The 20,000-nt window shown below is 45.0% G+C and overlaps 1 protein-coding gene across 1 annotated transcript in view; it reads right to left on the bottom strand.

The window, feature by feature from the left end:
- The window catches only part of LOC139412933 (fibronectin type III domain-containing protein 3B-like), a 112,241-nt gene that overhangs the window by 28,311 nt on the left and 63,930 nt on the right, over positions 1-20,000 (bottom strand). Inside the window, exons 17-22 of the mRNA XM_071159822.1 lie at positions 19,586-19,704; positions 19,375-19,480; positions 17,540-17,718; positions 16,504-16,617; positions 14,634-14,783; positions 1,587-1,858 (exon numbers count right to left, since the gene is read on the bottom strand). Of these exons, the coding sequence (XP_071015923.1) occupies positions 1,587-1,858; positions 14,634-14,783; positions 16,504-16,617; positions 17,540-17,718; positions 19,375-19,480; positions 19,586-19,704 (940 nt within the window). The remainder of the gene's footprint in view (positions 1-1,586; positions 1,859-14,633; positions 14,784-16,503; positions 16,618-17,539; positions 17,719-19,374; positions 19,481-19,585; positions 19,705-20,000) is intronic.

Here is a 20,000-nt window from a genome sequence, read left to right as displayed (position 1 = left end):
AAAACAATCAATCATAATCACTAGTTAACTACACATGGTTAGCCTCCCGGGTGGCGCAGAGACTCTGGGTTCGCGCCCAGGCTCTGTCGTAACCGGCTGCGACCACGAGGTCCGTGGGGCGACGCACAATTGGCGTAGCGTCGTGAGGGTTTGGCCGGTATGGAGATCCTTGTCTCATCGAGCACCAGCGACTCCTGTGGCGGGCCGGGCGCAGTGCACGCTAACCAAGGTTGCCAGGTGCACGGTGTTTCCTCCGACACATTGGTACGGCTGGCTTCCGGGTTGGATGCGCGCTTTGTTAAGACTTTCAACCTTCGTCTCTCCCGAGCCCGTACGGTAGTTGTAGCGATGAGACAAGATAGTAACTACTAACAATTAGATACCACGAAATTGGGGAGGAAAAGGGGGTAAAAAAAACAACAACAAAAAATGGTTGATGATATTACTGTTTATAATATAATCTGACTGACAAGTATCTGTTGGCACTTTCGTGCGTTTTTCCAGCAGCTCTTCGTTGTGCGTCAAGCATTGCGCTGTTTATGACTTCAAGCCTATCAACTCCCGAGATGGTGTAACAGAAGTGAAATGGCTAGCTAGTTAGCGCGCGCTAATAGCGTTTCAAACTTCACTCGCTCTGAGCCTTGGTGTGGTTGTTCCCCTTGCTCTGCATGGGTAACGCTGCTTCGATGGTGGCTGTTGTCGTTGTGTTGCTGGTTCGAGCCCAGGGAGGAGCGAGGAGAGGGACGGAAGCTATACTGTTACACTGGCAATACTAAAGTGCCTATAAGAACATCCAATAGTCAGAGGTTAATGAAATACAAATGGTATCGAGGGAAATAGTCCTATAATAACTACAATCTAAAACTTCTTACCTGGGAATATTGAAAACTCATGTTAAAAGGAACCACCAGCTTTCATATGTTCTCATGTTCTGAGCAAGGAACTGAAACGTTAGCTTTCTTACATTGCACATATTGCGGCTTTTTTGGTCCTCCAATAATCGGTATCGGCATTGAAAAATCATAATCGGTCGACCTCTAGTCTTGATATGAATCAGTATCCAGGGGAAATGGACTGTAACCAATCAGATGGAGTGATTGATGGATACACATGCAAATGCACTCAAATATATAAGAGGGACAGTATTACCCAGTCAGTAGTGTTATTCTAACTCAACTAGGTAAGAAAAACAGTGACATGGTGACAATAACAGCCACACACGCACACACGCACACACACACACACACACACACACACACAGATCTACAAACATTTGCTAACATGAATAGCCGCAGACACCCATAGACACACACTTTACTCATTGTCTCACAGAATCACAAACGCTTAGTGAGAACAATAACCAATCACACAACTCCCTTACTTAATTCCTAGAAACACACGGCATGATTACTGCTATTAGTGCTGCTAAGTGGACCAACATCATCTCAGACGCAATCTCAATTACAACCATGAACATTCTGCTGGGACTGGAAATAGTGTGTGTGTGTGTGTGTGTGTGTGTGTGTGTGTGTGTGTGTGTGTGTGTGTGTGTGTGTGTGTGTGTGTGTGTGTGTGTGTGTGTGTACCTGTACTGGCTGTCTGGCTGAAGGTCAGTGATCAGGTGACTGGTTCCTGTTTCCACGGTAATGAGTTGATCGTCCAGACTGATGATGTAAGACGTTATATCCGCCCCATTACAGTTAGGCTCCTCCCACTTCAGGAAGAGGCAGGTGGAGGGGGACTGATCTGATTGGAGCTGGTCAAGCAGGAAGAAAGAAGAGACTGCGTCGGGATTAGTCGCTGGAGTCTGGAAGGTCATCTGTTCACTGTAAGGCCCCGCCCCCGCTTGGTTCACCGCCTGGCGAGGTGGAGAGAGAGAAAGAGAGAGTGAGTGAGAGAGATAGAGAGACAGAGACAGAGAGTGAGAGAGACAGAGAGTGAGAGAGACAGAGTGAGTGAGAGACAGAGAGAGTGAGAGACAGAGAGACCGAGAGAGAGATTTGAGTTATTGGGTCTGGGAGCCCACAACACAAACACTCATCTAAAACCATGGTTACACATCAATTAAAAGCACAACACCAAATCCTCCTCCACAGTAACTAAACATAACAGCCCTTGAATACCCCACATACTCATAAACAGTTCAATATAATTAACCAGTTTGTAATAGGTAAACTCAACCCTCAGTCTCACTGCCAAAATTCCATCCAGCATTCCCACCACATCCACAGACCCCTATCCCCGAATACTGTTCTTTCAGGTCTATTATATTGCAAATTTAGCTGCCCCTGACACAAAATTAAGCAAAATAACTACACCCCTTCGACTAAACCTGTACTTTAGCCCAAATATAAACAGTTGTGAAGAGAAAACCTCTCCCAGAGCTGAGAACCAAGAAATGATCAGGTCAATCATCCCGACCAACCTGGGACACTGTAAAAACAGATGTGCCAGAGTTTCAGACTCAGCAGAGAATGGACACCCCTTCCCAACACTAGGATGCAGGTGTACCAGATGCATGTTGGTGGCTATATCCAAATGTATTATCTTCCATTGGAGGTCAGCTGTCTTCTTATCAATAGGCAGTTTGTATAATGATCGCCAACATCCTTTTGGGGAGGCACCTGGACCAAACACACCTGCCCACCTCGTCGATTTTACCCCTTCCAGGGAAGAGGTATGGGACACCTTTACACATATTCTGTACATGGCCTTCTTTCCCACCGCCTTGGACTCCCCCAGCTCCGGTGTATCGAAGGAAAGCAGCATCCCCACGTCCTCCTCGAATGTCCCCACCGCAACACTAACATTCAGCGCAGGGAACACATAATCCAGACCCTCTGTCCACCGATGAGAGTTGGAAGTATCAGTCGCATGCTGCAGATGAAGTACTGGCAAGGAATCACAGACCTCAGCAACGACCTTCCTCAGTAGGGGAGATGATCAGATCCCCCCCCTCTTTCTCCCAGCTCTTCCAACAATCTGTTTCTGCTCCGCATCAGATGACCCAGCTTAGTACACCCCACACCTTACAGGCATGAACGTAGGCTGGCTGAACCCAGAGCACGGGACTGGATGGCAGTGTTGTAAAAAAGAGGCTCTTCAAAAAGCCACATCCCTGGTGGCGTGCCAGCCTTATGGGACTTGATAAAAACTCTCCAAGCCTGCATAACAGACTCATAAAATGGAGGCAGGCCAGACAAATCACCCCCCTCCAGCTTTAAGAGGAAAAGGTGATTGTCTAAGTTCAAACAGCCCGCTCCCCTCATCAATGTGTAGGCTGTTTCGACCCAGCTAGAACAGTCTCTGTACAACAGTCTCTGGGCTGCTTGGAGCCGGAAAGCCATGATCCTAGAGGAAATGTCCACCAGGCCTTGCCCACCCTCGTGCAGTGGCAGGTGCAGGGCTGCAGCTTTAATCTAGTGTTGTCCAGACCAGAAGAAATTGACAAGGATCCTCTGAAGCTCTTGTATCAGACCACTCGGTGGCTGTAAAATCATTATTAGTCTGTGCCACTGTGATGAGGCAGCAAGATTATTAGCTACCAGTACCCTTCCTCTATAAGACAGCAGGGGTAGCACGCATTTCCACCGTGACAGTCTGGCACACACTTTCTCCACTACACCCTCCCAGTTCTTTTTCTGAAATACATCAGAGCCTAGAACCCCCCCCCAAAGTCTTCATCCCATCTCTGCCCCACGAAGCCCCCCTGGTAACCTGGTAAGCTGACCTGCCCACAGCGATTCACTCTTTTCCCAAAAATCCACCCCATGTTGGCGCATTTCACTGTCATCCGTGCTCACCTTCTCATCAGGGAGACGAAGGCAGACCATCTGTTTACATTTCAATGTCCACTGTCCTAGGTTTAAAAAAAGCACTAGGAGCATCCATATCCTTGAGGCTAGCATAACGAGACCTAATCAAGGCACCCTTCACTCTTTCATGTAAAAACGACCTCAGTTCATGTCTCTTGTCCTGTAAATTCATAACTAGTCTGGGGTCATTCTGAGTGAGCAACTTCAATTCAATAGATTTAATGTCCTGTTCAAGGGCCCTGATAGTCTCTTTAACTTCAGTTTGAGACAGAGCAGTATACTGTTGACAAAATAATCATGTGGGCCTTCCCAACCTCCCACCATTGTCTCAAGGACTCAACATTCCCTTTTGTAACCCTCCATTTTTCCCAAAACAACAAAAACCTTTCACAAAACATGACATCATGTAACAACTTAACATTAAAATACCAGTAAGGTGATGACCTTCGTGCACAAGTGAATATCAACAGTAACAATATGGTGATCAGAGAAACCCACAGGAGTAATATCACACCTTCCAACCCTACTACAGTAGTGATCAGATACATATAACCTGTCTAACCTTCCAACCCTACTACAGTAGTGATCAGATACATACAACCTGTCTAACCTTCCAACCCTACTACAGTAGTGATCAGATACATACAACCTGTCTAACCTTCCAACCCTACTACAGTAGTGATCAGATACACACAACCTGTCTAACCTTCCAACCCTACTACAGTAGTGATCAGATACACACAACCTGTCTAACCTTCCAACCCTACTACAGTAGTGATCAGATACATACAACCTGTCTAACCTTCCAACCCTACTACAGTAGTGATCAGATACATACAACCTGTCTAACCTTCCAACCCTACTACAGTAGTGATCAGATACACACAACCTGTCTAACCTTCCAACCCTACTACAGTAGTGATCAGATACACACAACCTGTCTAACCTTCCAACCCTACTACAGTAGTGATCAGATACACACAACCTGTCTAACCTTCCAACCCTACTACAGTAGTGATCAGATACACACAACCTGTCTAACCTTCCAACCCTGCTACAGTAGTGATCAGATACACACAACCTGTCTAACCTTCCAACCCTACTACAGTAGTGATCAGATACACACAACCTGTCTAACCTTCCAACCCTACTACAGTAGTGATCAGATACACACAACCTGTCTAACCTTCCAACCCTACTACAGTAGTGATCAGATACATACAACATGTCTAACCTTCCAACCCTACTACAGTAGTGATCAGATACACACAACCTGTCTAACCTTCCAACCCTACTACAGTAGTGATCAGATACACACAACCTGTCTAACCTTCCAACCCTACTACAGTAGTGATCAGATACACACAACCTGTCTAACCTTCCAACCCTACTACAGTAGTGATCAGATACATACAACATGTCTAACCTTCCAACCCTACTACAGTAGTGATCAGATACACACAACCTGTCTAACCTTCCAACCCTACTACAGTAGTGATCAGATACACACAACCTGTCTAACCTTCCAACCCTACTACAGTAGTGCTCAGATACATACAACCTGTCTAACCTTCCAACCCTACTACAGTAGTGATCAGATACACACAACCTGTCTAACCTTCCAACCCTACTACAGTAGTGCTCAGATACATACAACCTGTCTAACCTTCCAACCCTACTACAGTAGTGATCAGATACACACAACCTGTCTAACCTTCCAACCCTACTACAGTAGTGATCAGATACATCCAACCTGTCTAACCTTCCAACCCTACTACAGTAGTGATCAGATACACACAACCTGTCTAACCTTCCAACCCTACTACAGTAGTGATCAGATACACACAACCTGTCTAACCTTCCAACCCTACTACAGTAGTGATCAGATACACACAACCTGTCTAACCTTCCAACCCTACTACAGTAGTGATCAGATACACACAACCTGTCTAACCTTCCAACCCTACTACAGTAGTGATCAGATACATACAACCTGTCTAACCTTCCAACCCTACTACAGTAGTGATCAGATACACACAACCTGTCTAACCTTCCAACCCTACTACAGTAGTGATCAGATACACACAACCTGTCTAACCTTCCAACCCTACTACAGTAGTGATCAGATACACACAACCTGTCTAACCTTCCAACCCTACTACAGTAGTGATCAGATACATACAACCTGTCTAACCTTCCAACCCTACTACAGTAGTGATCAGATACATACAACCTGTCTAACCTTCCAACCCTACTACAGTAGTGATCAGATACACACAACCTGTCTAACCTTCCAACCCTACTACAGTAGTGATCAGATACACACAACCTGTCTAACCTTCCAACCCTACTACAGTAGTGATCAGATACACACAACCTGTCTAACCTTGCTGCACTGACACCACCTTCATTAACTTTTAACCATGTGTACTGCCTGACTGTTGCATTCCTTACTCAGAAAGCTCAAACTCAGTTAATAGACCAGACAGGCAAATGGCTGACCGCAGATGAGGTCAACAGTAAAATCTACTGTAGAATTCCAGTCCCCCCCCTAAAACCGTACACCCCTCTTGGTCACACTGTCTTAAGGTTTCCTTTATTTGATCAAATACAGCAATACCCTCTGTACCCTCATTAGGAGCATAGACATAAAAAAAAACAAAAAAACACAACATCCACCTTGACCGATAAAACCCGACCCTTGACAATCTCTGTTGTAGATACCACAGTCACCCCTAAACCTGAGGAAAGCAAAATTGCCACCCCAGCACTGAAATTAGTACCATGACTGAGTATATGCTGCCCTTCCCACCACATACCCCAGTCAACCTCATTAGCCTCATCACTATGTGTCTCCTGTAGAAAAACTAAATTAAGCCTTTTCTGTTTTATTACTTCTAATTAGAGGTCAACCGATTAATCGGAATGGCCGATTAATTAGGGCCGATTTCAAGTTTTCATAACAATCGTAAATCTGTATTTTTGGAAGACGATTTTGCAATTTATTTTTTTACACCTTTATTTCATCTTTATTTAACAAGTCAGTTAAGAACACATTCTTATTTTCAATGACTGCATTTTACGTAATTATGACATAACATTGAAGGTGTTGCAACGTAACAGGAATATTTAGACTTATGGATGCCACCCGTTAGATAAAATACGGAACGGTTCCGTAGTTCACTGAAAGAATAAACGTTTTGTTTTCGAGATGATAGTTTCCGGATTCTACTTAATGTCCTAAAGCTTGTATTTCTGTGTGTTATTATGTTATAATTAAGTCTATGATTTGATAGAGCAGTGTGACTGAGCGATGGTAGGCAGCAGCAGGCTCGTAAGCATTCATTCAAGCAGCATTTACGTGCGTTATGCCAGCAGCTCTTCACTGTGCTTCAAGCATTGAGCTGTTTATGACTTCAAGCCTATCACCTCCCGAGATGAGGCTGGTGTAACCGATGTGAAATGGCTAGCTAGTTAGCGGGGTGCGCGCTAATAGCGTTTCAAACGTCACTCGCTCCGAGACTTGGAGTAGTTGTTCCCCTTGCTCTGCATGGGTAACGCTGCTTCGAGGGTGGCTGTTGTCGATGTGGTCCTGGTTCGAGCCCAGGTAGAGGTGAGGAGAGGGACGGAAGCTATACTGTTAAACTGGCAATACTAAAGTGCCTATAAGAACATCCAATAGTCAAAGGTATATGAAATAAAAAATCATATAGAGAGAAATAGTCCTATAATTCTTATAATAACTACAACCTAAAACTTCTTACCTGGGAATATTGATGTTAAAAGGAACCACCAGCTTTCATATGTTCTCATGTTCTGAGCAAGGAACTGAAACGTTAGCTTTCTTACATGGCACATATTGCACTTTTACTTTCTTCTCCAACACTTTGTTTTTGCATTATTTAAACCAAATTGAACATGTTTCATTATTTATTTGAGGCTAAATGAATTTTATTGATTTATTATATTAAGGTAAAATAAGTGTTCATTCAGTATTGTTGTAATTGTCATTATTACAAAAAAATAAAAATTGTCCGATTAATCCGTATCAGCTTTTTTTGGTCCTCCAATAATCAGTATAGGTATCGGCGATGAAAAATAACAATCAGTCGACCTCTACTTCTAATACCCAAGCCCTCTTATTCCTGTCCCTTCCCCCATTAATATTGAGAGAACCTTAGTATCTCCATATAGAAAAGAGAAAGTAAAAGCAGAAGAAAACACAGAGAAACCAGACAAGGAGAAAAAACACCCTATGAAGCATGATCATCATCATTGTTTTAATTTTCCCTGAACCTGACCACGTTTCCCACTACCTTTTTCTGCAGTGACAGCAGCAGCACATTTCCTCAAGCGAAAACGCTTCTTCTCACTCAACTGGTCTAACCCCACCGTCTTCTGTAACATCACAGCTGACCTCATAAACTTATCAACATCCCAAAAATATGCCAATTTGACAGATTTCCCAAAAGTCTCATCCAGGAAACCACTGACCTCCTCTAGACTGTAAATTGAGTCTTCATCAGCTGCTATCTTATCAGGAGAGATATCCATATCCTTCTCCTGATCCTCCTCAACTGAGGCCACAGACACCTGACTCCCCTCTACCACATCCCTCTCAACACTCCCCACTTGCACCCCATCACTCGTACTGGGCATCTCCTCCACTACCTGGGAGACAAGCCCCACCTGAACCCCCTCCTGTACCCCATCACTCGTAGTGGGTATCTCCTCCACTACCTGGGAGACTAGCTCCACATGAACCCCCTCCTGTACCCCAGCACTCGTACTGGGCAACTCCTCACCAGTCTGAGGAAATGGCTCTTCAGGTCTGTCCTTACCTTCTACAACAATATTTTGCTGCTGCATAGCATTCTCCTCTGGTACAAGTTTCAACTCTGTGCCTTCAACACGGACAACTTGTTCCTCAGCAACAGGTGCTTTTGGCTGCTCAACCACTGTCGGCCCACCTCTCCCTACATCAGTGGGCCCAGGCGTTATGAGGACCACCTCTCTCTACATCAGTGGGCCCAGGCGTTACAAGGCCCACCTCTCCCTACATCAGTGGGCCCAGGCGTTACAAGGCCCACCTCTCCCTACATCAGTGGGCCCAGGCGTTATGAGGACCACCTCTCTCTACATCAGTGGGCCCAGGCGTTACGAGGCCCACCTCTCCCAACATCAGTGGGCCCAGGCGTTACGAGGCCCACCTCTCCCAACATCAGTGGGCCCAGGTGTTACGAGGCCCACCTCTCCCTACATCAGTGGGCCCAGGTGTTACGAGGACCACCTCTCCCTCCGGTGAGTCCAAAAACATAAACAAACACCTGTCGCCGAAACGACATAATCTGTTTCAATGCCGGGTGTTTGAAACAACATAATCTGTTTTAATGCCGGGTGTTTGAAATGACATTACCTGTTTCAATGCCGGGTGTTTGAAATGACATAACCTGTTTCAATGCCGGGTGTTTGAAATGACATAACCTGTTTCAATGCCGGGTGTTTGAAATGACATTACCTGTTTCAACACCGGGTGTTTGAAATGACATAACCTGTTTCAATGCCGGGTGTTTGAAATTACATAACCTGTTTCAATGCCGGGTGTTTGAAATTACATAACCTGTTTCAATGCCGGGTGTTTGAAATGACATAACCTGTTTCAATGCCGGGTGTTTGAAATGACATTACCTGTTTCAACGCCGGGTGTTTGAAATGACATAACCTGTTTCAATGCCGGGTGTTTGAAATGACATAACCTGTTTCAATGCCGGGTGTTTGAAATGACATAACCTGTTTCAATGCCGGGTGTTTGAAATGACATTACCTGTTTCAACGCCGGGTGTTTGAAATGACATAACCTGTTTCAATGCCGGGTGTTTGAAATGACATAACCTGTTTCAATGCCGGGTGTTTGAAATGACATTACCTGTTTCAATGCCGGGTGTTTGAAATTACATTACCTGTTTCAATGCCGGGTGTTTGCAACCCAATGAGACTACCTTAATTTGCAAACTTCCCATACCGCAATAACTTGCGCTCCAATAGCTCATTGGGAATAAACGGCGGTACATTTGAAATCGTTAGCCTTGTTGACGGAGAAAAAAGCAGCGTAACTTGAATAAACATTCCTTTAAGAAGTACACCATGCTCAACCATCCGATCTACAAGACACTCTTCTTTAAGAAGTACACCATGCTCAACCATCCGATCTACAAGACACTCTTCTTTAAGAAGTACACCATGCTCAACCATCCGATCTACAAGACACTCTTCTTTAAGAAGTACACCATGCTCAACCATCCGATCTACAAGACACTCTTCTTTAAGAAGTACACCATGCTCAACCATCCGATCTACAAGACACTCTTCTTTAAGAAGTACACCATGCTCAACCATCCGATCAACAAGACACTCTTCTTTAAGAAGTACACCATGCTCAACCATCCGATCTACAAGATTCTCTTCTTTAAGAAGTACACCATGCTCAACCATCCGATCTACAAGACTCTATTCTTTAAGAAGTACACCATGCTCAACCATCCGATCTACAAGACACTCTTCTTTAAGAAGTACACCATGCTCAACCATCCGATCTACAAGACACTCTTCTTTAAGAAGTACACCATGCTCAACCATCCGATCTACAAGACACTCTTCTTTAAGAAGTACACCATGCTCAACCATCCGATCTACAAGACTCTCTTCTTTAAGAAGTACACCATGCTCAACCATATGATCAACCAGACACTCTTCTTTAAGAAGTACACCATGCTCAACCATATGATCAACCAGACACTCTTCTTTAAGAAGTACACCATGCTCAACCATCCAATCTACAAGACTCTCTTCTTTAAGAAGTACACCATGCTCAACCATATGATCTACAAGACACTCTTCTTTAAGAAGTACACCATGCTCAACCATATGATCAACCAGACACTCTTCTTTAAGAAGTACGCCATGCTCAACCATCCGATCTACAAGACACTCTTCTTTAAGAAGTACACCATGCTCAACCATATGATCTACAAGACACTCTTCTTTAAGAAGTACACCATGCTCAACCATCTGATCAACCAGACACTCTTCTTTAAGAAGTACACCATGCTCAACCATCTGATCAACCAGACACTCTTCTTTAAGAAGTACACCATGCTCAACCATCTGATCAACCAGACACTCTTCTTTAAGAAGTACACCATGCTCAACCATATGATCAACCAGACACTCTTCTTTAAGAAGTACGCCATGCTCAACCATACGATCAACCAGACACTCTTCTTTAAGAAGTACGCCATGCTCAACCATACGATCAACCAGACTCTCTTCTTTAAGAAAAACCACCACCGCTTTATTCATCTGTGACTCATAAGCAACATTCTCATATCCCACCTTCTCTCCTACGGCGACCAGAAACTCCTCCACCGTGACAGTAGCTTCAGTAACACACCTAAAGCCGTGCCGAAGTGACAGGGATGGCGTCCCCATGTGAGTCACCATCCCCGCCAAAACCAGGGTAATTTCGACACAAAAAAATATATACTTAATTCTACCACAACAACTAAATAAAACTAATGATAACCTTAATCGTGTATAGGATGAAAAAAAAGATAGCACCAAGAAAAGGAAACGTAAAAGAAAAACCAAGATATCTAACTCTACACAACACTCACACAATTCCCAGCATGCACCAAACATTCCCAGCATGCAGAGAGAGAGACAGAGAGAGAGAAATCTGTAGTGTTTGCTTTTTAAATGGTTACCTTACTCACAAATAAAGACATATCATTAAGTGGTCTGACAAACACACACACACTGCTAATGTTGTTATTGTCCTATGCGACCTCTCTAGTCTCCTAATAACATCGGTGATATAAACCACATAGATGAGTCATAAAGAAATCAGCCATAAAATCAACTAGAAAATAAATCACGAGTCCTACAACAGGGCAGTGTGTGTGCAAGAGAGGGTGTGTGGTGTGTGTCTACATACGTTTGTGTGTGTGTGTGTGTATGTGTGAGAGCAGGGTGCATAAACTACAATCTATCAAGCTCAACCTTTCCTTGACCTTCACAGACAGTTTGACAGTCGGCTCTAGAACCTAGTCACCTTATTACAAGATGTTGTTAGAGAATGTACATGTGTGTGTGTGTGGTCTACAGCAATAGTGTGTGTGTAGTCTACAGTAGTAGTGTGTGTGTGTAGTCTACAGCAGTAGTGTGTGTGTGTGTGTGTGTGTGTGTGTAGTCTACAGCAATAGTGTGTGTGTAGTCTACAGCAGTAGTGTGTGTGTGTGTGTAGTCTACAGCAATATTGGGTGTGTGTGTGTAGTCTACAGCAGTAGTGTGTGTGTGTAGTCTACAGCAATAGTGTGTGTGTAGTCTACAGCAGTAGTGTGTGTGTGTGTAGTCTACAGCAATAGTGTGTGTGTGTAGTCTACAGCAGTAGTGTGTGTGTGTGTGTGTAGTCTACAGCAGTAGTGTGTGTGTGTGTAGTCTACAGCAATAGTGTGTGTGTAGTCTACAGCAGTAGTGTGTGTGTGTGTGTGTGTAGTCTACAGCAATAGTGTGTGTGTAGTCTACAGCAGTAGTGTGTGTGTGTGTGTGTGTGTGTGTAGTCTACAGCAATAGTGGGTGTGTGTGTGTAGTCTACAGCAGTAGTGGGTGTGTGTGTAGTCTACAGCAATAGTGTGTGTGTGTGTGTAGTCTACAGCAATAGTGTGTGTGTAGTCTACAGCAATAGTGTGTGTGTGTGTGTGTAGTCTACAGCAATAGTGTGTGTGTAGTCTACAGCAGTAGTGTGTGTGTGTGTGTGTGTGTAGTCTACAGCAATAGTGTGTGTGTGTGTGTGTAGTCTACAGCAGTAGTGTGTGTGCAGTCTACAGCAGTTGTGTGTGTGTAGTCTACAGCAGTTGTGTGTGTGTGTGTAGTCTACAGCAATAGTGTGTGTGTAGTCTACAGCAATAGTGTGTGTGTAGTCTACAGCAGTAGTGTGTGTGTAGTCTACAGCAGTAGTGTGATTGTGTAGTCTACAGCAATAGTGTGTGTGTGTAGTCTACAGCAATAGTGTGTGTGTGTAGTCTACAGCAATAGTGTGTGTGTGTGTGTGTAGTCTACAGCAATAGTGGGTGTGTGTGTGTAGTCTACAGCAGTAGTGGGTGTGTGTGTAGTCTACAGCAATAGTGTGTGTGTGTGTGTGTAGTCTACAGCAATAGTGTGTGTGTAGTCTACAGCAATAGTGTGTGTGTGTGTGTGTGTGTAGTCTACAGCAATAGTGTGTGTGTAGTCTACAGCAGTAGTGTGTGTGTGTGTGTGTAGTCTACAGCAATAGTGGGTGTGTGTGTGTAGTCTACAGCAGTAGTGTGTGTGCAGTCTACAGCAGTTGTGTGTGTGTAGTCTACAGCAGTTGTGTGTGTGTGTGTAGTCTACAGCAATAGTGTGTGTGTAGTCTACAGCAATAGTGTGTGTGTAGTCTACAGCAGTAGTGTGTGTGTAGTCTACAGCAGTAGAGTGTGTGTGTAGTCTACAGCAATAGTGTGTGTGTGTAGTCTACAGCAATAGTGTGTGTGTGTAGTCTACAGCAATAGTGTGTGTGTGTGTGTGTAGTCTACACCAATAGTGTGTGTGTGTGTGTGTGTGTGTGTGTGTGTAGTCTACAGCAGTAGTGTGTGTGTAGTCTACAGCAATAGTGTGTGTAGTCTACAGCAATAGTGTGTGTGTAGTCTACAGCAATAGTGTGTGTGTGTGTGTGTGTAGTCTACAGCAATAGTGTGTGTGTGTGTGTGTGTGTAGTCTACAGTAGTAGTGTGTTTGTAGTCTACAGCACTTGTGTGTGTGTGTGTAGTCTACAGCAATAGTGTGTGTGTAGTCTACAGCAGTAGTGTGTGTGTGTGTGTGTGTGTAGTCTACAGCCTTAGTGTGTGTGTGTGTGTGTAGTCTACAGCAGTAGTGTGTGTGTGTGTGTGTGTAGTCTACAGCAGTAGTGTGTGTGTGTGTGTGTGTGTAGTCTACAGCAGGAGTGTGTGTGTGTAGTCTACAGCAATAGTGTGTGTGTGTGTGTGTGTAGTCTACAGCAATAGTGTGTGTGTAGTCAACAGCAGTAGTGTGGCGTGTGTAGTCTACAGCAGCAGTAGTGTGTGTGTGTAGTCTACAGCAGTAGTGTGTGTGTAGTCTACAGCAGTAGTGTGTGTGTGTGTAGTCTACAGCAGCAGTAGTGTGTGTGTAGTCTACAGCAGTAGTGTGTGTGTGTAGTCTACAGCCTTAGTGTGTGTGTGTGTGTAGTCTACAGCAGTAGTGTGTGTGTAGTCTACAGCAGTAGTGTGTGTGTGTAGTCTACAGAAATAGTGTGTGTGTGTGTAGTCTACAGCAGTAGTGTGTGTGTGTAGTCTACAGCAGTAGTGTGTGTGTAGTCTACAGCAGTAGTGTGTGTGTAGTCTACAGCAGTAGTGTGTGTGTAGTCTACAGCAGTAGTGTGTGTGTAGTCTACAGCAGTAGTGTGTGTGTGTAGTCTACAGCAATAGTGTGTGTGTGTGTGTGTGTGTGTGTGTACACCTGTAGTCTACAGCAGTAGTGTGTGTGTGTGTGTGTGTGTGTGTGTGTGTGTGTGTGTGTGTGTGTGTGTGTGTGTGTGTGTGTACCTGTAGTCTACAGCAGTAGTGTGTGTGTGTGTGTGTGTACCTGTAGTCTACAGCAGTAGTGTGTGTGTGTGTGTGTGTGTACCTGTAGTCTACAGCAGTAGTGTGTGTGTGTGTGTACCTGTAGTCTACAGTAGTAGTAGTGTGTGTGAACCTGCAGTCTACAGCAGTAGTGTGTGTGTACCTGTAGTCTACAGCAGTAGTGTGTTGCGGGGGTCAAGTCTGATACTTCACACTGGGTCTCTGGTCCACAGTAGATCAGCTCCATAGGCTCCTCCTCCCTGGACCAGTCCAGGCGATACTCTGAGATGTCAGAGCCTGATCCTTCAGGACTCTACAACACACACAACCACAACACAGAACATTTTAGAACACATTACCAGATTAGAACACAGGAGAAACAGACAGGACAGGACGGAACCAAATATCCAATCAGACACTAGACCCATGTAAGCTCTCCCAAACGCCCGCCCGCCTCTCTCTCTCTCTCTCTCTCTCTCTCTCTCTCTCTCTCTCTCTCTCTCTCTAAATTCAATTAAATTAAATTAAATTAAATTTAGTTGACTTTATTGACATGGCAAGTTCATTATTACTTCCATTGTCAAAGTATACCTTTAGAAACATTTAAAAATATATATATATTTATATATAAATAAATGGTTGGACCAACAGCAATAATAATAGTAGTAGTGGACATGGGATTACCATTAGCAACAACTACAACAACAATATTAATGAGAACAACAATACATTAAAGCAGTGGTAGTAGACCAGTGTCAACATGACTGAGAAGACACATGACCTGGTAGTAGACCAGTGTCAACATGACTGAGAAGACACATGACCTGGTAGTAGACCAGTGTCAACATGACTGAGAAGACACATGACCTGGTAGTAGACCAGTGTCAACATGACTGAGAAGACACATGACCTGGTAGTAGACCAGTGTCAACATGACTGAGAAGACACATGACCTGGTAGTAGACCAGTGTCAACATGACTGAGAAGACACATGACCTGGTAGTAGACCAGTGTCAACATGACTGAGAAGACACATGACCTGGTAGTAGACCAGTGTCAACATGACTGAGAAGACACATGACCTGGTAGTAGACCAGTGTCAACATGACTGAGAAGACACATGACCTGGTAGTAGACCAGTGTCAACATGACTGAGAAGACACATGACCTGGTAGTAGACCAGTGTCAACATGACTGAGAAGACACATGACCTGGTAGTAGACCAGTGTCAACATGACTGAGAAGACACATGACCTGGTAGTAGACCAGTGTCAACATGACTGAGAAGACACATGACCTGGTAGTAGACCAGTGTCAACATGACTGAGAAGACACGGTATGAAAAGAAGAAAAAACACGATGGGAAAAATCGACATTACTTTGCACTTTTCACTGGCTGTCCCTCAGGTTGTGGCAGGAGGACACATATTTGGCTTTTCACTGGCTGTCCCTCAGGTTGTGGCAGGAGGACACATATTTGGCTTTTCACTGGCTGTCCCTCAGGTTGTGGCAAGAGGACACATATTTGGCTTTTCACTGGCTGTCCCTCAGGTTGTGGCAGGAGGACACATATTTGGCTTTTCACTGGCTGTCCCTCAGGTTGTGGCAGGAGGACACATATTTGGCTTTTCACTGGCTGTCCCTCAGGTTGTGGCAGGAGGACACATATTTGGCTTTTCACTGGCTGTCCCTCAGGTTGTGGCAGGAGGACACATATTTGGCTTTTCACTGGCTGTCCCTCAGGTTGTGGCAAGAGGACACATATTTGGCTGCCAAAACTGCACATTTTGGCTTTTCACCCAATAACTATTTTAAAAAATTCTTCATCTTTTATAGTTTCAAATTATAATTTTGGGAAAGAAATATTCTCTTAGGTCTGAGTATATGTCACAGTGTAATAGGAAATGCAGCTCTCTCTCTCTCTCTCTCTCTCTCTCTCTCTTGTAATTTGGAGGCAGACTGAGGTGCATATTGTCTCTGTTCTAGATGGAAGTGTAGACAGAGTGTAAAGAAGATAGATAGATAGGCAGTACCTCCCAGCTGACTGTTAAACAGGTGGTGTTGTTCAGAGTGATGAGTGGCACCACACACTGGCCTGGAGGACCCGCTGCTGTCGTCACCTCCACCGCCTCAGAGTACTCTCCAAACTACAGGAGTAAACAGGAAACATACAGGTCACATGACAGGAAACATACAGGTCACATGACAGGAAACATACAGGTCACATGACAGGAAACATACAGGTCACATGACAGGAAACATACAGATCACATGACAGGAAACACCTGTCACATGACATGAAACATACAGGTCACATGACAGGAAACACACCGGTCACATAATATGAAACATACAGGTCACACGACTGGAAACACACCGGTCACATGACAGGAAACACACCGGTCACATGACAGGAAACATACAGGTCACATGACAGGAAACACACCGGTCACATGACAGGAAACATACAGGTCACATGACAGGAAACACACACACATTATAGGAAAAATAAAAACAATTCTAGTAGCTGGCTCACAAATGGTAAAGTCTGTTTGATCAACCGTTGAATTAGATTTAGGCTCAGCTCAGATCGGGCGCATATGAAACTTTAATCAATCAAACATGACTTTTCGAGCATGACTATTACTGCATTCAAATAATTTCTATGATTGCTAAATGGGGCAGAGTGCCTAGCCATGGCTGTAGAATAGATAGAGGCTGCAGCAGATGGTTGATCAGAGCAGTGGACTGAAGACTGTCTGATTGGACTAAATACCAGATGCTGGGAGAATTGGTCTCCAGTCGACTTTCTGTTTGTTCCTCTGCATGTCCTCGTTTTTGATGAGCACTTATCAGTTTGCTACTTTGATCAAACCGTGTGTGTGTGTGTGTGTGTGTGTGTATGTGTGTGTGTGTGTGTGTGCGTGCGTGTGCATAAGTGTGTTTGAGTACCTCTTGAACTAAGTCTGAATAGCACTAAGGGATGGACTGATCACATCAATTAGACTAGAGAATGTTTGTCTGCTTGCTTCTGGTCAGCGTTCATTAGGGTGTGTGTGTGTATCTCACCCCAGCCTCGTTGGCAGCCCTCAGTCTGAAGTTGTAGGTTGCCCCCGGCAGCAGGCTACCCACACTGCACTGCAGCTTTGTCCCATTGTACACCTCACTGGGCTCAGCGTCGCCCTCTGATGATGTCATCTCCAGACTGAACATACACTGCTCACACACACCTTCTGATGTCAGGCCGTCTGGAAGAGGAGGGGAAGGGTCAGAGGGGAAAGAGAGAAAGAGTGGGGGAGAAAAGTAGAAAGGGGAGAGAGAGAGAGAGAGAGAGAGGTAGAGAGAGAAATAGAGAGGGGTAGTGAGAGGTAGAGAGAGAGAGAGAGAGAGAGAGAAAGAGAGAGAGAGAGAGAGAGGGGTAGTGAGAGGTAGAGAGAGAGAGAGAGAGAGAGAGAGAGAGAGAGGGGTAGAGAGAGAGAGGTAGAGAGAGAGGGGTAGAGAGAGGGGGTAGTGAGAGAGAGAAAAAGAGGTAGTGTGAGAGACAGGTAGAGAGAGAGGTAGAGAGAGAGGTAGAGAGAGAGGGGTAGAGAGAGAGTGGGATAGAGATAGAGAGAGGGGTAGAGAGAGAGTGAGAGAGGTAGAGAGAGAGGGGTAGAGAGAGCGAGAGAGAGAGGTAGAGAGAAAGGGGTAGAGAGAGAGGGGGGAGAGAGGGGGTAGTGAGAGTGAGAGAGAGGGAGAGAGGGAGAGAAAGAGAGACAGTGAGAGAGATAGAGACAGTGAGAGAGCGAGAGAGAGCGGGGTAGAGAGAGAGAGAGGTAGAGAGAGAGAGAGGTAGAGAGAGAGCGGGAGAGAGAGGGGGTAGTGAGAGAGACAGTGAGAGAGAGAGAGAGAGAGAGAGAGAGAGAGAGAGAGAGAGAGAGAGAGAGAGAAAGAGAGAGAGAGAGAGGGAGACAGTGAGAGAGAGAGAGACAGTGAGAGAGCGAGAGACAGAGAGAGGGGGTAGTGAGAGAGCGAGAGACAGAGAGAGAGGGGGTAGTGAGAGAGGCAGAGGACACACATTTGAACCTAGTCAAATACAGCATAACAGAAGGAGAGTTTGAACTAACTGTCTTTTCATCCACTCATTAGTGTTCTCTATGTGTTTCAGACAGCTTTATGGTGTGACGCATAGAGAGGAAGCGAATAAAGGGGGAAAGAGGGAGTGAGATTGAAAAAGAGAGAGAGAACACAGTCTACTCAATTGTCCTTCAGTCTGTTTTTTAATGGGGAGTGTTAGTCTCCCGCACACGCGCACGCACGGACATAAACACACACCTACACACATCTTAATGAGGAACATTTGCCACATTATATTGAGGCCTGCCCGATTCTAACTACTTTAATCACATAGAATGCAGCTGAATTAGACTACATTAGGCTACATTAAGGTTTAGATAGGCTGCATTAGAGTCGCAATAAAGCTGAATTAAAGTGAATTAGGTTTCTTAGAGCTGGTGCACAGTGTGTGTGTGTTGTAACAAGGTCGTAATCAGGGTGTATTAGGTTGGGCGCAGTGAAGAGCAGAGAACAACCAAAGGTTGATTTGACCTTCCAGACAGTAAAAGACACTGTGTGTGTGTGTGTGTGTGTGTGTGTGTGTGTTGTAACATGGTCGTAATCAGGGTGTATTAGGTTGGGCGCAGTGAAGAGCAGAGAACAGCCAAAGGTTGATTTGACCTTCCAGACAGTAAAAGGCACTGTGTGTGTGTGTGTGCGCGCGTGTGTGTATGTGTGTGTGTATGTGTGTGTATGTGTATGTGTGTGTGTGTGTGTGTGTGTGTGTGCGCGCGTGTGTGTATGTGTGTGTGTATGTGTGTGTATGTGTATGTGTGTGTATGTGTGTGTGTGTGTGTGTGAGTATTTACCCCATTCTAACTGTACTTCCTTGTGTTTGGCTTTACCCACGATCCTGGGCGGTTGGCAGGGTCCGGGGACGACGCTCAACGTCCGAACCGGAACGCTGAAGGAACACTGGCAGAACACAGAGGATCATGGGAAGGTCAATTGATTAATTGTGTGATTAAATGGATTATTGACCACGGGGTGTGTGCGAGTGTGTGTGTGTGTGTGTTTCACCTGGCTGTGTCCACCGGTGCTGATGCTACACACTCGCAGGCGGTAAACTGTGCCGGGCGTCAGTTCTTCACACACACACTCTGTAGCGGGGCCGCTGTACGCCACCTCCCACTGGCCCGCTGCACAAGACAAACAGCAGGTGAGGGTTTGTGTGTATGTGAATGTGTGTGTGTAGAGGTATATATGCAGTTCAACAAGACACCACATCTATTCATATCTGACATTAATCAGACAACACACTCTCTCTACCCCTCTCAACACACTATCTCTACCCCTCTCTCTCAACCTATATCAGTTCAGTCCATTCACTGTTTCAATGGCACTTTAAACTAGAAGAGAGGGAGAGGGGTGAAGTGGGGTGAGGAAGGGGAAGGGCATAGATGGGATAGAGGGGAAGAGAAAGAGAAGGAGTGAG

This window comes from Oncorhynchus clarkii, chromosome 7 (assembly GCF_045791955.1).
Source record: "Oncorhynchus clarkii lewisi isolate Uvic-CL-2024 chromosome 7, UVic_Ocla_1.0, whole genome shotgun sequence".
Taxonomy (NCBI): Eukaryota; Metazoa; Chordata; class Actinopteri; order Salmoniformes; family Salmonidae; genus Oncorhynchus; species Oncorhynchus clarkii.
This window is presented reverse-complemented; position numbering and strand designations above follow the sequence as displayed.